At 34.3% G+C, this 15,618-nt stretch overlaps 1 protein-coding gene across 5 annotated transcripts in view; it reads right to left on the reverse strand.

Annotated features, from left to right (window-relative positions):
* SMC4 (structural maintenance of chromosomes 4) overlaps positions 1–15,618 on the reverse strand; it is a 41,669-nt gene that overhangs the window by 21,909 nt on the left and 4,142 nt on the right. For 4 of the 5 annotated variants that reach the window (XM_049803710.1, XM_049803707.1, XM_049803709.1 and 1 more), the window contains exons 4-5: positions 15,146–15,337; positions 13,190–13,366 (exon numbers count right to left, since the gene is read on the reverse strand). In XM_049803710.1, coding sequence (XP_049659667.1) covers positions 13,190–13,366; positions 15,146–15,337 — 369 coding nt within the window. Of the gene's footprint in view, positions 1–10; positions 12,827–13,189; positions 13,367–15,145; positions 15,338–15,618 lie in introns of those variants that run through there. The other variant, XM_049803711.1, reaches the window with a different exon arrangement.

Consider the following 15,618-nt stretch of genomic DNA (forward strand, 5'->3'; position numbering starts at 1 on the left):
AAATACAAACATCTTTGGAATGCAGGTATGTGACCATATTCTAGCATTATTAAAAAAAAGAACAAAATAATGCAGTAATCAAAACTGACTAATCAGAGTAGCAATATATTTGGGAAAACAAAGATCAAAATGAATAGAAATTTCCTCCAAGGAGTGCATGGTGGTGGTGTGCATGAAAAACCAGCATCTCTTCTGAAGCCAGCATTCAGGTCTAAACATTTCTTCATTTCTCTAAAGATTCAAAATGTATTTCCCCAACCTAAAAAAAAAAGAAGAGAATAAAGCATGCCCCCTAGGTCATGTAGCACCCAATAGTCTCAAGGTAGCTTAATCAGTATTGAAGTCCCTGAAGGGTTCTCTTTAGGAAACAGAAGGTCCGCAAAATGATGTCTGATGGATGTACTGGACTTGTAATTCATACAACTAGACTTCCTTGTTGGAAAAAAACATTCTTTAAGTATTAGGCTTTCTTAATTTAATTTTCCTTTATGTACGGCATTAACTTCAAATTATTATCTGAATAGTAACAATAATTGGGGAGGGGTTGTTTTGTTGTGGGTTGTTTTTTTTTTTTTTAAAGTAAGATTAGGAAAGATTGAACTGAGACAATGACAAGGACTGTTTATTTTACTGATAAAAAATAAAACAAGATTTATATTCCAGTATCCAAGCTATGTGTGTAAAAAGTCCCTAAGTCTATATGCACAGAGTGAAAATATAGTTAAGAATTTAGTTGTCATTGTTGGCTGCTTGTTGAGCTTAAGCTGACAGCCAAGTTTCTACAAAAGTACCGATGAGGAAGAGCTTCTCAAGAACATACAGAAGGAGGGGTGATTAACAAGACTGCTGGAGAACCAGAAAGGACAGTCACAGAAGTCAACGAAGGGCAGGATTTCTAGGCAAGCATTATAAATCAGACCTGTAAGCAGCCAAGAAACTTGAGAATAAGGTGCTCCTGAACGTTATCTAAGGAAGTTACTAGAATTTTTTGCGAAAGTGATTTCATTCCATATACTCAGTACACAATGACACCTAGTGGCCTTATGCTTTTCTTCCAATTAGTAAATACCACTTGGCTGAGAAGGGAAAAAGCCCAAGTTTTGCAAATTTTGCAAAATAAGAACTAGTATTTAAGATAAGTCTTTCTTGCACATAAGTCCTTTGTTAGAGTAAAACACAGTGGCAGATTTTTTTTTTTAACTTAAAATTCTTTAAGTTAAATGCATCTAAGCTTTTCTTCCCTGCTAATTACTGTTCCAAAAAACTGTCAGCAGGTTTGACAAAAAAAAAAAAAAAAGGCAAAAAACAAAAAAACCCACCCTAAAACCCCCAAACCAAACCAAAAACACCACCCCAAAACAACCCAACACTTATTTTTATTTCTTATGGATCTCAAAAAGCCAAACAATTAGTTTGGCTAATAACTACAGTGTAGTACATACAATTCCAATTATACATTTGTGCCCTTGCCACAAAAGTATGATTTCTCTACCAAAAACCACCTGTCAGTGGGACACTGCTCATGGGTAGGAAACTCTGTAACCTCCTAAATTTCTGTGAAATTGTCATAAGTCTCTATTTTGTTTCTTCTAACAGTAAGCATTTCCTCTGTTTACATCCAAGAAAAAACAATCACAGAAAAGATATTTAATTCAGGTGCTGAACATCAAGTCTTAAGAATTTTCTACACTGCATGTATATCCCTCAGACTAGGTGCTGCTGTAAACCAGAAAACTACGCTGGATTTAACACAAGCATAGGAATTACAGACAAGCAAGACATGCAAGTCAACTTTTTAATGATCTGGCTAAGTATAATTAACCATCTTTAAGTCACAACCATCTAAGAAAGATGCTAATGTAGTTGTGAGGGTGCTCCATAGCTCACTAACATAATGGAATAATAACTACAATGTTTAACGATATAGTAAATAACTAATGAAATTTAATCCAATTGTATTTAATTCTATAACCTCATAAATTAAGAAATCAGAGGTTTGATTGTCTACATGGTAAATAAATACATCACTGTATGACCAAGAATTACTGGTTACTTCAGTTTAGGCCATACATACAATAATATTTTTAAAAGTTTAAATGAGTCGAGTACAGTTGAGAAGATAATACACGTGAATTGAACTTGTCAGTCTGGCTATTACCAATTTTATATGCAATTCCTTTATTTGACCATAGGCAAACAATTTTAGAATTACATATTCTTCATCTTATTTGAAGAGATGTAGACAGACTACCTACTTAAATCTTTGATTCTTTTCTTACCAAGGGTAAAAATGAAAACATTTAAGAACTATAAATAATAACTGAATAATAACTATTAAATATTTATTACTATTTAATATTCATATTTTAATGACTATATAAGAAATCTGTTTAGCTCACCTCTATAGCTAACATATTAAGAAACAAAAACGTTTCCAGCTATTTCAATTTCTAAAGAACGAAAAAGTTGTACCCGCTCTTCATGTAAATCGCCATGACAATGATTAACAGGGAAAAAACATATTTTACAACTCTACGTTCTGTTAAAACTTTATAGTCAATTTAACTGTTTCCTAACTTTTTAGCTGTGCTTATTACGTGACCTGTTATTTGAATTAAGTAAAAAAAAAATAAAATTACAACCTTGCTTATTTATCTAGTAAAAGATCTTTCGAAATACGGACAGCATTTTTGAAAGTGAAACTAAGGCGGCAGCAGGCAGACATTTGTTGAAAAGAAAACATGCTTGGGCATGCTTAACACAGTCGTCACACCTAAATTTAAAAAGTCTCAGAATGGACCACCAGAAAATCTCTAAATTTAATTATTTGCCTGTTATCTTCCTCTAGTTCACAGGCATGAAGTCATGAGAGGAAAGGGACAAATGTGGAAAAAAAATATCTTCTATTTAGTTGAAAAGACAAAATGGATGTCAACACTAAGACATTGGTGACACAGGCATACATCTAACAGAATGAAACATCCAAAAAAGTTAAGTAATGGCTGTATGAAAAAGCATCAAATGTCCACTGAGCATTGTGGGAAGGCTCTAGATCCAGTGCAAGAACTCTAAATGGAATTCCAAACCCAATTTCAGTTTCTGCATTGTGTGTGAAGTCTTCTATATCAGACTGAAGTTAGCACTGGGATGCTGGACATCACTAGTTACAGAGGTAGTCAACTCAAACACTGTATAATGAACATACTTCTAAGTAACAGTTTCTACAGAATGCCTCAGCTTAGTTACCAGAAAACAATTATTGGTACGTTCTAATAGAGAACACAAGTTTATCTGTGAAGAAATTTCTAAACAATAGTTAACTGAACACTGTGGCAAATAATGAGAAACCTTGCTTGACAGCAGGCTACAAGTTATTAAAAAAAAAAAAAAAGGGGGCAAGAGCCATTCTCATTTGAAAGCCATCTCCTCTAGTGAAAAGTATGAGGAATAACTTCAAGGAACTTGGAAGCTGGAGATCCTGCCTTCCTTTGCATAGTCAAACTCCTGAGGAGGTTAAGTATTTCAGTGCCATGATGTTTAAAATGCTTTCTAAATATAAATTTCAATCGTGCACAAGAGCAAAAATTTTAAAGCACCTAAATTGTAAATGCCTTCAAAAACCAGAATAAAATTAACTATTTGAAATCAACGACTCGGTTGAGGAGATGACGAGAGGAGCAGCATAAGCATAGACTGAAGCAGCAGTGCAAAATATGCTAAACAGGAGTGCCTGGACTTGTTGTGCCTGCTGTGTTTAAGCCCAGGAGGATGCCATGGGTGGATGTCCATAAAGATGTCTGATCAACTGACAGAAGTGGCAACATCATCAGCATGTTTTATCACTATTTTAATGTTAAGAGGCTGCCAAGTCAAGGGTCTAACTGTTTTAAGTTACCTGCATTTCAGTAGAAGTTATGTTTGCATCCTAGGAGCATTTTAGGAACGCTGCACATTTAATGTAAGACATTATAGACAGAATTCATCAAATTTCAGTCTCTATGTTGCATGCACACTCTTCTGTGTTGTTAGACTAAAATTCTCATTAGGACAGCACACCTCTAACAGTGGAGGCAGCTTAAAGAGCCATACTCCATTGGTGTATATAGAACTTCCTAGAGCTAATTTGTGAAAGGCAAGAATTTCATCTCCCATGTAGCCCTCAAAAGGTGGGACAATAAAATCCCTAAACTCTCTTATTACCTCATTTCTTAGAGCTACTACTATTTTCTCTGAAATTACACATTTATTTCTTAAAACAGCTGATCCTCTCAGAACCGAAAGCTTTTAATCCGAGTTCATCCATTTTTTTCTGGCATATAAAGATTTGAATTTTAAACAAGGTTATCAAACTGCTTGATAAAGGGAAGTTTTGTCCTACTCATTAAGCTGCCTTTCTGCAGCTCTTACCACTAGTCTTGAAACAGGATACTACTTTTCACTTCTGCAGATAACTCCCGTTTGTTGCTCTTGGCAGACAGTAGCATTATGTTCCAGCAACCTTCCTTTACATTAATAGTAGGGTCTGTAGATTGAAGCACTAATTCCAAAGCTAACACGTCAGAATGGCATAATGCACTAATCCCAATACTGACATTATCCAGCCTCAAATGGTGATAAACTGTAGTCGCTGGTAATTTGTGCTGTGCACAGTAGTAGTTCAGTCTGTGATAATGCTGGAACTGGAATTATGGAGTTTCAGAATACAGACATCAGATTCCATTTTAAAATTCTGGTATGAAATGAGACAGGGCTAGCAAAAAGCCTTTGACATTGAAATATTACTGACAGCAACCTTAAAACTCTTCATGAATAAAGAAACAATACTTTTTTTCTTTGGTTGCAAAAACTTCATGCATTATACTAGTTGTTTTTGGATAACTACAGAGAAAGATGTTTGCTTACCAATTACTGCCTCCTCTTCTCATCCTTGAAAATTCAGGAAAAATAACTTTTGAAGACAGTGTCTTGCAACACAAGTTTAGTCTTGTCAACTAAACTGTTAATACAACATTTGCAGATCTACTTTGTTAGCATTCCACAGAATAGTTACAGCAGCAAGTAGGTAAAAACAATCTTCCAGGATTTTGGGTTGTCACTTAATTTCTGGTATCTTAATCTGAAGCTTTACAATACTGAAGCTTTGAAATAAAGTGCTGAAAACTTTGGGATAGATTAGCATGATCCTATACAACCTAACAAATTGGACTAACTTTTTAAGTGTTAAAACGCACACATCAAGAACACTTCTGAAGCACACTAAAGCAAGGGCACATTAAAACATATATTGTAACAAAGGAATTTTGTAGCTTGGAATCCAGTAGATGAAAACATACTGCACACTGGGGGTGGAGTACTGGGTGGTTCGGGTGTTTTTTTGAGGGGAATTTTCTATTGCAGTTGTTGTGGTTTAGTTTTTGGAGGGTTTTTTGGCAGTGGAGCTCTTCAACACTAGTCAAATTCAAAAGTGGAGTAATGTAACATCTAAGTGAATTGAAATTTACATTCAGTTTTGCTCAGGAATAGTTTTAGAGAAAATACTGCCTAGGAGATGCAATACTATACATCAGAAAAAAACCTTCTGTGTTTTTTACACACGGCTGAGAAACTTAGGCATTACCTTAGACAGCAGGACATCCCATTTGTCTTAGTTTCCCCACTTCAACTGTTGCAAGAACACAAGAAATCTTCTGTATCCTTTGTGGCACTTCAATGTGTTTTACCAATTGAATCCAGGCTTAAAACATCACATATTTTGTCAATACTAGTAAATTACACAAATCCTTTATACAAGCTTTTCTTTTTGGTTACATCTTCTCCACCTTTGAGGTGCTGGGCAGAAGGAAAGCCTTCTTACTTCAAGTTGTACAAAGGAAGCATATTGCAAATAGGGAGCGTCTCCTGTAAGAGCCTGGATATTTCCCCTCTCATAAGAAGTTTCCTGAAGTTTCAAAATTTGGATTTACCCCCTCATGCCTAGATGTCAAATCTATGCAGCTGTGGCTCTGCATCAATACAAGATGATAGCTTCATTTCAGAATTCTTCTGCTACCAGCATTTGGAGTAATGAAAAGTAAAATAAGTCTAGCTACTACAATCTGTCCAATTTCTAATTCCTGCCTTGTAACAGAAGCGTTACAGTATTTGGAGGGAAAGCTGTGGACTAGGGTTATGGTCAAAAGAGGTAATATTGTTTCAGGATTATATCAAACACCACAAAATTTTAGATATGATGACTGTGGCTATAACGTTTGGTATTTTTAGGGCATTCATGCTTTTGAAAATTCAGAACAGTATTTGGTTAGCGTCACTGTAATGGTAGCACACTTTTGATAACATACTAGCTTTCAAGGCTTTTTAAACATCCATAAAAGAAAGTTTTGTTAATGAGTCCAAAATCTTGTGATGGATGGGTATCAGCAGGCTATCCTGTAATCCCGAGCGTAACACAATTACAATCATCTTTTAACTTCTTAATACTATCAATAGGTATATTCAATTTGCTTACTAAACTGATTAAATAAATTAGTTTGCACCTTTACAGTATTACATAATTGCATACCATTTAAGAGATATGCAAATGTAGACAGTGGTCAGAACTTAATTTCATTTAATTTTGTTAGGCATCATGAGATTAACAGCCTTGTGATGTTTGTGACAGTATTATTATATATGCATGTATAAAAAAAGATTTAGTGTAAACACATTGAATTTTAGATTAAAATGGTTTAAGCATGAACATTTGTTCCCCAAAAAGGGCTATTTGAGTTATTAGGAAAAGTCATACCACGCTGAACTTTAAAACAATAAGGTTTTCTTTATATGCAACAGGTGATCAACAGAACTCATCCTTTAAGCACTGAACTGAAGCAAACAGCTGAGTTGCAGCCAGCATATTCAAAATGCTGGGAAAACAGTACTTGCAGTTATAACTGCCACCTCTAACTCAAAAGTTTTGTAGATGATTATAGTTGCCGTAGGCAAAATCTGTTATTGTTTGTCCTACTGAAGAAAAAAAATAATCAATCTTGATCAATCCAAATTGTCACCCAATTTCAATTCTTTTTAATATGGAAGACTAGGCAGAACTGACCTGGCAGAAGGCAAACTTCTCTTAATAAAATAATAGTAAAATTTAGAACTTTTGTATAGATCATAGCTATATTTCAATCTCTTTCAAACGGTGAAGCATTTCTCCCAAAGCAAAGGGAATGTGGACAAGAGATTTTGCAAGTATTTCATCAGTCAACCACAGGAGCTGAAAATACAATGCGCACAACTTCTTAGCATCATCAGCATAAGGAAAAACAACGGCTTATGCAGCCAGTAGAATGAAATTGGTGGCACTACGGATTTGCTTGAATGAGAAAGCACGTTAGAACACATAGAACATTAATTACAAAAGCTATTTTTCTACAGAGATTTAAAAGATGGAAAATCCAAGACCTATTTTGGGAAATTCCAATTACTGTTTTTCCTTCCTTAGTCTTCTATTCTAACCCACTTCCAAACATTGACATTAGAACTAGCACTAACACTAAATTGCTACTATTAAGATTTAGGCTCTCACGCAGCTCCAATTCTACATGTTTCACAGAACTTGTAACTGCTGAAAAAGTCAGTGGGGAGTAAAATTAGGGGAAAAGTAGTAATGAATATTAACTTGTCGTATCACTTGGTGAGTGCTAGCTTAGAAGTTGTATAATTCTTAGTTTCTGCATCTGACACTACTTATCTCACAATTTTTTTTTCCCCTGGTTTTTTTGTGTAATCAGTTTCTGGATAATAAAAAGGCACCCAAACTGCATTTTTATCTTATGTAAGCCACTAGGCAGCAACGCAAGATGAGTCTTTCCATTTCCCTGTATGCTACTTGCACTGTTTTCAACTGCTTTCCCATTTTTTTATTTTTCTTATATTGGACTCACACTTGGCTTTTTTTACTTCATCAGAATGATAGCTCATACTTTTTAAGTAGGAGTACAGTACGGAATAACAAAAATAAGTGTTATATTCATGTATCTTCAATTTTCCAGAATGGTAATTTCAGTTTGACTTTATTTTGACAGTATGCCCATACTCCACTCTTCATGTAAAGTTTTGACTGTGAATTCTAATTCTACATACATGGGTCTTGGAAGGTACATACATAGATAACCAATATATCTTTAATCTTATTGTTCTCCTGGCAACGTGACTGTAATACAGCTCTCGTTGTAAACCACAACAGGTTGGTGGTTTGGTTTTTTTTCCTTCCCCCAATTCCATGTTATTGCTGCTATTACTTAATGCTTCCAGTCATATCTCATTTCTACCCTTCAATTTTACCAGACGGCAAACATACAGGAGGGGAGAAATTATCAAATACTCAACTTCATGCTCTGCCTTCCAAGAAAAGTGTTATAAGCTAGGTGGGAAATCAAGAAAGTCAAATAAGTAATAAATGCACATACACAAATCTACAAGGCCACTACTGTCCAAAGATGAGGAAAAACTTAGAATTAGCCTGTTACACAACATTCAGTTGTTTGCACAAAACTACCATTCTGCATTCTGGAAATAATTTAAAAGTAGCCTTTGTCAAGCTGTTTGCACATCTGTCTAATTTTAGAAGCTTTCTTAAGGACATTCTTGTATTTAATACAAAAATACAAACTGAGTGCAAATCTAGAGTCACTCTGGCATCTAAGTATGTTATTGTGAAACTCAACCTACAATGTTTGACTTAAGATTATTGGTATGTTCCAACTATTTAATTGATCACTCAATTACACACTGCCCCTAGAAAAGTGTTTTTCTCCACTTTCCATACTTCCCTATTTTTCTGAAGAAAGCTTAATACAACATTGGTTACAATTGCAATTTGCAATATAAAAAACATAGGAATTGCCAAACTAAGTTTTCTGATAACGTAACAGAATTAATTTTGAAACTGCACATAGACACATTAGCATAACTTATGCTGCTCTGTATTCCCTTCAGCATAAAGCGTAATATTTAAACAGCCAGTGAAATTGATTCTGTATGCTATGAATCAGTGTGAGGCTTCTATTTTTACATAATATTTTATTCAAAAAAATCTGGTTTTCACTTAATTATATCATCACACTTGCTTTAATTCTTCCTACCACTTCAGCTCAGCTGTCCTTGACCTTTCTAGAACAAACCCCTCTTCACCACCAATGTTGGCAGCATAGATCTCCATTTATAATCCCAGTAGAGCTTTTCAGCTTGTGCTCCACTCAGTGCTTTAGCTCAAACGTGGGTTTGCCTCATTAGGAAAGCAGACCTCAACAATTGGGAACTTCTGGCTTATCTCAAAGTGAGAAGAAAATCTGCTCTCCCTCATTTCCTCTCCAATACACTAAAAGAGCGACTCCTACATTATTTCCACAAAGCAGAAGCAGCAGGTGAAAAACTTGACTAAACTTCCTTTCTGGCAACATCATCTTGCCATAGGATAAGACTTAGTACATACAAATGTACAAATGCCGTTCCAATCAGTTACAAAAATACATACATACAAAATTACTGTAGTTGTTTATACTTGCTTAAGAACACATGAGAATATTTAAGTGCATCAAATACATTTAAGTGAAATACTACTGTAATTAGTACAAAATTTAGTTAAACAGTTTGAGTTTGTTTGAAAGTAGCTTCTAAAGTAAATTGAAATCAACTGATAGAAGTCTCTTCCCATGATACTGTCTTTTAGTACAACATTAATTCGAAGTCTTGTGCTGTTCATTACCATTTCTACAATATTCATTTCCAAAGTCACTGAATGGGAGTTACCTATGAAATCCCACTTTCCTTTTAAAAGGTTCGTATCGACTGTACTTCTCTTACCTTGAAAAACTGCAAAAGCCAATTTCAGCAGGCGTTAACGGTTGCTGTCCAGAGCCAGTTTGCTTTGCTCCCCAGACATGCCTACCCTGCAATGTCCAAAACTGACATTCCTTCAAATGATCCCCATTTATTTAATAATTCTTTAGAGGCAAACCAGCCAGGATAAAGAGGGTGGGATTTTTTTTCTGGCCTCAAGGTTAACCTGTTCAGGAGTCACTATTGAGCAACTGCAGACGTACATACTTTCCGAGTTTTGCCCAGCCCGGTCAGAGCACAGAACCCACACAAGTTTTCTGCATATGTACACTGACATTCCAAGTAAGTCTTTCGAGAAAAGCCAAGTAATTTTATTTGTTGTTCTTTACAGATATACAAGTTACTGAAGCTGGGGCATTAGGTGTGGAAGACAGAAAAATAGCAGCAAGATGCTAGATTTTACCACAGTGCTTAGCATACTTTTTTTTTTAAGTGACAAGATGTGTGTTTTCCTGTTGCAGTTTCAGGCTGTGGCAAGCTCATTAAAAATGCACTGAACAGTTGTCTATTCCTGAAGTACTGAAAGCTTATAGCAGTTTATTAAAAACATGAAATATGCAGCGTTAGAACTTAAGGATCACAAAAGTGACAAACTCCTCCTGTTAAGTGTTGGCAATATCCCACTGTAGCCAGAACCATTTTTAAACAAGTTTTTTTTCAATTAGCTGGTTCAGGCACAGAATTTGTAATACTTCTGGAACTACTCTATTAGTCTTACATATTCTGTTTTTCTACAGGTGTGCTTTGTAATGTTACTCACAGAAGTCATCAGTAGTTTGATTTTAGTATTTTCAGTATGGCATCAGCAGAAGTACCTGCATCATGCCCTGCCTAACTTTTACAAAATTCAGTCTGGCCTAAGCTTTCAAATTTTGTCCTACAAGGCACAAAAATCTGCTATGTCAGAAAAAGACTGCAAAATAGGGGGTGAAATAGGGAGAAGAAACCAAAAAAATAAAGCATTCTTCTGAAAAGCAAATATTCTCCATTGAGTAATGCTAAATATGCTAGCAAGATATAATCAGGTATCCAAAGGTTTTGTTACTACATGTAGGACATGCTCTCTTACAACTTTTTCTTTAGTACTAACTAGTGAATATTCTGTTACACATGAAAACCAGCATTTGATAATCCTTAATTAACATTTTTGCCCAAAATCTATAGTACAAGTGAAATATTTTAATTACACCCTATTGACATAGTCAAAATCAAAGAGACTTATAACTTATTTCAAATGAGAAAGTACTTGATACCAGGTTAAACTTAGGGTAGCCTATTTTAGTTTAGCTATAACAAGAGAAAACCTAAACAAAACTGTTACTTATCTCCCCAGTTTTAAATAACTTAATTTCAAAAACATTAGGGGGAAAAAGGGCAATCCTTGTAATAGTAGTTCACAGTCTTAGCCTTCTGACATGGTCTCATTTACTTCTACCTATAATTTTTAGGATTGCTACATTTCCCAACTGGAAAGTACTCAACTTTAAATCACCAAATCAGTAGGTTTCACTTTAAAAAGGTGCAAAACTTCACGTGCAAAGAGAAAGGACCTTGCCTCAGTAAAGAAACGCAGAAAATCTTAGTAGTCTCTTCTGCTGTTCATTATAATCCATTACCCACAAAGAGTCTAGTGGAATGAAAGAAAAAATTAATGATGGGAACCATTGCTTTATACCTTAATATTGGTTATACCCCACCCTTATTTTCCACTGTACAGGTGGAAAGCTTTTAGGAAAAGGTATGTTCTCATTGATTAACTTCCTGGGAAACAATTAATGGGAGAAGAAAACAAATCACATGTGGGGGAAAAAATAAAATAAAAAGGCTTAGCAATATTCCCTCCCACATGTTCCTTTCCCCTTCTCCCACTGGTAAAGGGCCATGCCCTCTAACAGTAAACTCCAGATATCTATGTCCTATAATTTCTACCTAGCTTAATCTTTGACTCTGCATTCTCTCCCTTTCAGAAATTTTGCTAAAATGATACTTCAGAACAACAGTAGATTAAAAAAAAAGAAAAAGAGTGTATTTACTACAATTGCTTTGTTAGAGGTACTTCTCACTCCATCTTGAAACAGAAAATACAGGAATAAAGTGTTGGAGGGAATAATTAATTGGCATGGAGACCTCAAAACAGATATATCCTCTTTTTGTGGGTGTAACTGTAAAAAAGGACTGCATGAAAAGGCTTGAGGAAGTGAAGCAAGCACAGCGACCTATCTAGAATTTTTTTTTTTTTTTTTTTTAGAGGGGAACTGGAAGCTCCTTTGACAGAAACAGGCCTAAAATAAACTAACTATTGAAAAATTTCAGACCTTGGGTGGCTCCCACTGTTCACTAATTTTCTAGGCCATGATCCTTCAGAGTAGTTTTGGGACCTGTCAGCACCAGTAGTGAAATAGTTACAGGTAATTGCAGATACAGCTACTCAATTGAATTAATATTTAAATACTTCCACCAAGTACTTTAATTCAATTTACATTTTAAGTAATTGTTCAGCACATAGCAAAATTCTGCATTATTATTTAAAAACTAGAAAAGAATTAAGTGTGGCTCTCTTCAGCCTGTCTTTTAAACAGCAAACAGATGCCAGCAAGCCTTGTAATTTTAAGGTCAAACGTAAATATAAATGGTTATTATATTGACAAATTCTATGATTATTTTTACAGTATGAGTTGTAAACTGTAGCTTTTAAAAACGTAGCTTGAATCAGCTATGAACCTGCCATTCTTTGAATCCTCTACAGTTGTTTAACAAGTGTAAACAAAACCTACACTTCATGTGTTTTTTTCTTGCACTCAATTTTTATGCACAGTTAATTTTTATATACATACTTCTTCAGTAAAACCATGTCTATATATGAGAGCACAGATAAGTTAACTTAACAGTAGAATCTTTAAGATTAAGTTAATATTGATGCACTTTTATCTAAAGTATAAACAAGTTGCTGAATCTCTGCCACGCTTAAGCAGCACAATAATATTGGGGTTTAAGGTTTATTTTACTACACCAATATTTACGTGCTGCTAGGGCGGAACAAGTATGACCACTCTTCTATTCATCCACATGTCAGGAACACAAATTTGTTAATAGAAAAATTTATATTAGTATCTTCAACTGTTTCTCTTCCTTAAATTTCTAAAGCAGCAAATAATGATTCGCATCTTTATTAGAGCATGCAAACCATGATGTGCTGCTAGAGTACTTTAAGGCCTCAAATACAAGACTTAAAACCTAGAGAGTACTTTTTATAACTATAACTGGAAATATAGCTTTACTTAAAAATTGTTTTTATTCATACACCAACCTGTAAAATTAAGAACCTGTTATGGTCCAGATCAATTCCATGGCTTCGAAGAAGAATACCAACGTCTTTGAATGTCTTTTTCTTTCCATTGATGTGGTAGACAGAAGAATTATCTCTATAAGCAGTTCTAGATACACAAAAATTGCTGTTAGGAACCACTTCATAGTCATCTCCTTCCTGTTTTGAGGAAAAACAAAGCCAGAAAACAATTACTATATCACAGGTTTACCTCATATTTCACAGTTAAGCACAGAAGTTTTATCATGTTCAGGTTTTAAGTCAGCTGCACTCTAGAGTCTAGTAGAAGTGGTAACTGTCTTAAAGCTGCATATCTCAAAAAAGAGAGGGGAAAAAAAAAAACCAAAAACCCTTGAGAACTGGACAAAAAGTAGCACAAATTGTTTAAACTGAATGGGCTTCATATTATGACTTTCCCATCTCCAATATAAGCTATTGCTTTCAAACTACTTAATTTATTCTCTTTATCACTGCTTCAAATCACAAAGGAAAAGGCCTACTTCAAATTTAAAGTGGCTGTGCTATTCCACCCTTTAAATTTTAGATTAGGAAGTCTTGAATGACTTAAATACTGTTTGCATTTTAAACTCCTCTTTTATGGTGCTAGGAAAAGGAGTTACTTTTAGCTGAGTAGTTCTAAAAAGCAACTCTAGAAGATAAAAAAGCAAAACATTAAAGATGTGACAAATATGACATCATCAGCTTCAAAAGATATCTTAAACTTACCTACAAAGCAGAAACTAAAACAAAGCTAGTACTATAATTTAACTAAAAAGTTAAAATTGATGCATGCTTCTTGTAAAGACTTAAACTGGCCTACCACTTTCCCAGATTAACCCCCAAGAGCATAATCAAATTGGTATCTACTATATGCAGAACCTTTTTAGATCATAAAGTTGACTTTGTATTAACAACTAAGAGCTAAGTGGAAAAAAAACCCCTTAATTTTTGAATCTGGTTACTATAAATTCAAGCAAAAGGTATGTGTGTATGTATATGAAGTCAAAGAAAAAAAAATTCTGTCTTTTAAAACAGTTCCTTCAAAGGCTGTATATATTGCCACTCTATTAACACAAATTTTGAAACTTCAATGTACATTTCCCACTATTTTGAGCAACCCCAAACTCAACAGTTGATATTTCAGCTAGAACATGTGCACAAAAATTAAATTTAAATAAGAGAAATAAATTTCTTGCACTGTAATTGCAAACAAAAATGTCCAGAAGTTTTTACCAATACTTGAAGTGGCAAGCAAAATAATTTTTTTTTTTAAATTGCCAACACTTTATTTCATTCAAACAAAATATCAGATTCAAAAATATTTAGTGGTAGGATGTGAAGTCCAGAATTTTTGATGAAAAATCTGTTTTAAAATTGCAGGCATGTTTACAGTATATAAAGTGTAAATAAGAAAGTTTCAGATTCATTATATATTTTTCTAAATTTAGATAACCTCAAATAGTTCCTAATGGGTTTGAAAAGTTTTGCTTAAATAGGTTTTCTTTCTTAATATATATATGCTTATATTATAAATTAAAGAATATATAACATGTCCAAACATAGACTTATAAATTTTTAGGGTCCTATTAATTTCAGAAATAAGTCTTATTTACTTGAGGTAAAAGATGACAACTCTGAAACGACTTCTTCTTAAAACGATTATTACGTATTTCTAAATAGTTTTAAAACTGTTATGTACCAGGTATTAGTCTTGCAGAAAATAAAGAAAAAGAATCCCTAGTAACATTTTAAGAACTGCACTACTCAACAGAGGAATTTTTTAAGCTAATTAACTTTGAATTGATGTTTTACATCTGAAAGGTAAACTAATCATGCTATGAAGTTTTCACCAGCTCAGACTAAAATAACCAAATATTTTTCTGTAAGGATTTAAAAACTTTTAAAAGTCTCCACTGTTCTGAATAGAAGCATACATACCTTGTCAATGATCTTTTGGAAGTGGATTTCCACAGAACAACTCTGGATGTCTGCATGTTCGTCAGAATTATGGATCAGCACAGAGAGTTTTTTGGATCTGATTTTTTGTGCTCGATACCCAAACACAAAAAGCATTGAATCAATGACATTGGATTTTCCACTGCCATTTGGCCCAATAATACATGAAAAACGCTGCATAATAGAAGGAAAAAAAAGTGATATTCAAAGGGAAATAAATCCTGGTCAGTGTACATCACCCATTTCATTTGTGAGCAGTTTAAAACACAATTATTCCTAGTGCATGAAACTGCAGGCTATTCGATAGCTTAGTTTTTACTGCCAAAGGTAAAGCAGTACGACTTATTAAATAAAAAAAACCCCACACCTCAGCTGAGTTTTCTAAATTTTAGCTTATTAACTCAAAGCGATACTGCATTTAGCAAGCATGTTTGCAAGAAAAGTTTCATGATTAG

Source organism: Accipiter gentilis, chromosome 6, assembly GCF_929443795.1.
Source record: "Accipiter gentilis chromosome 6, bAccGen1.1, whole genome shotgun sequence".
NCBI lineage: Eukaryota > Metazoa > Chordata > Aves > Accipitriformes > Accipitridae > Astur > Astur gentilis.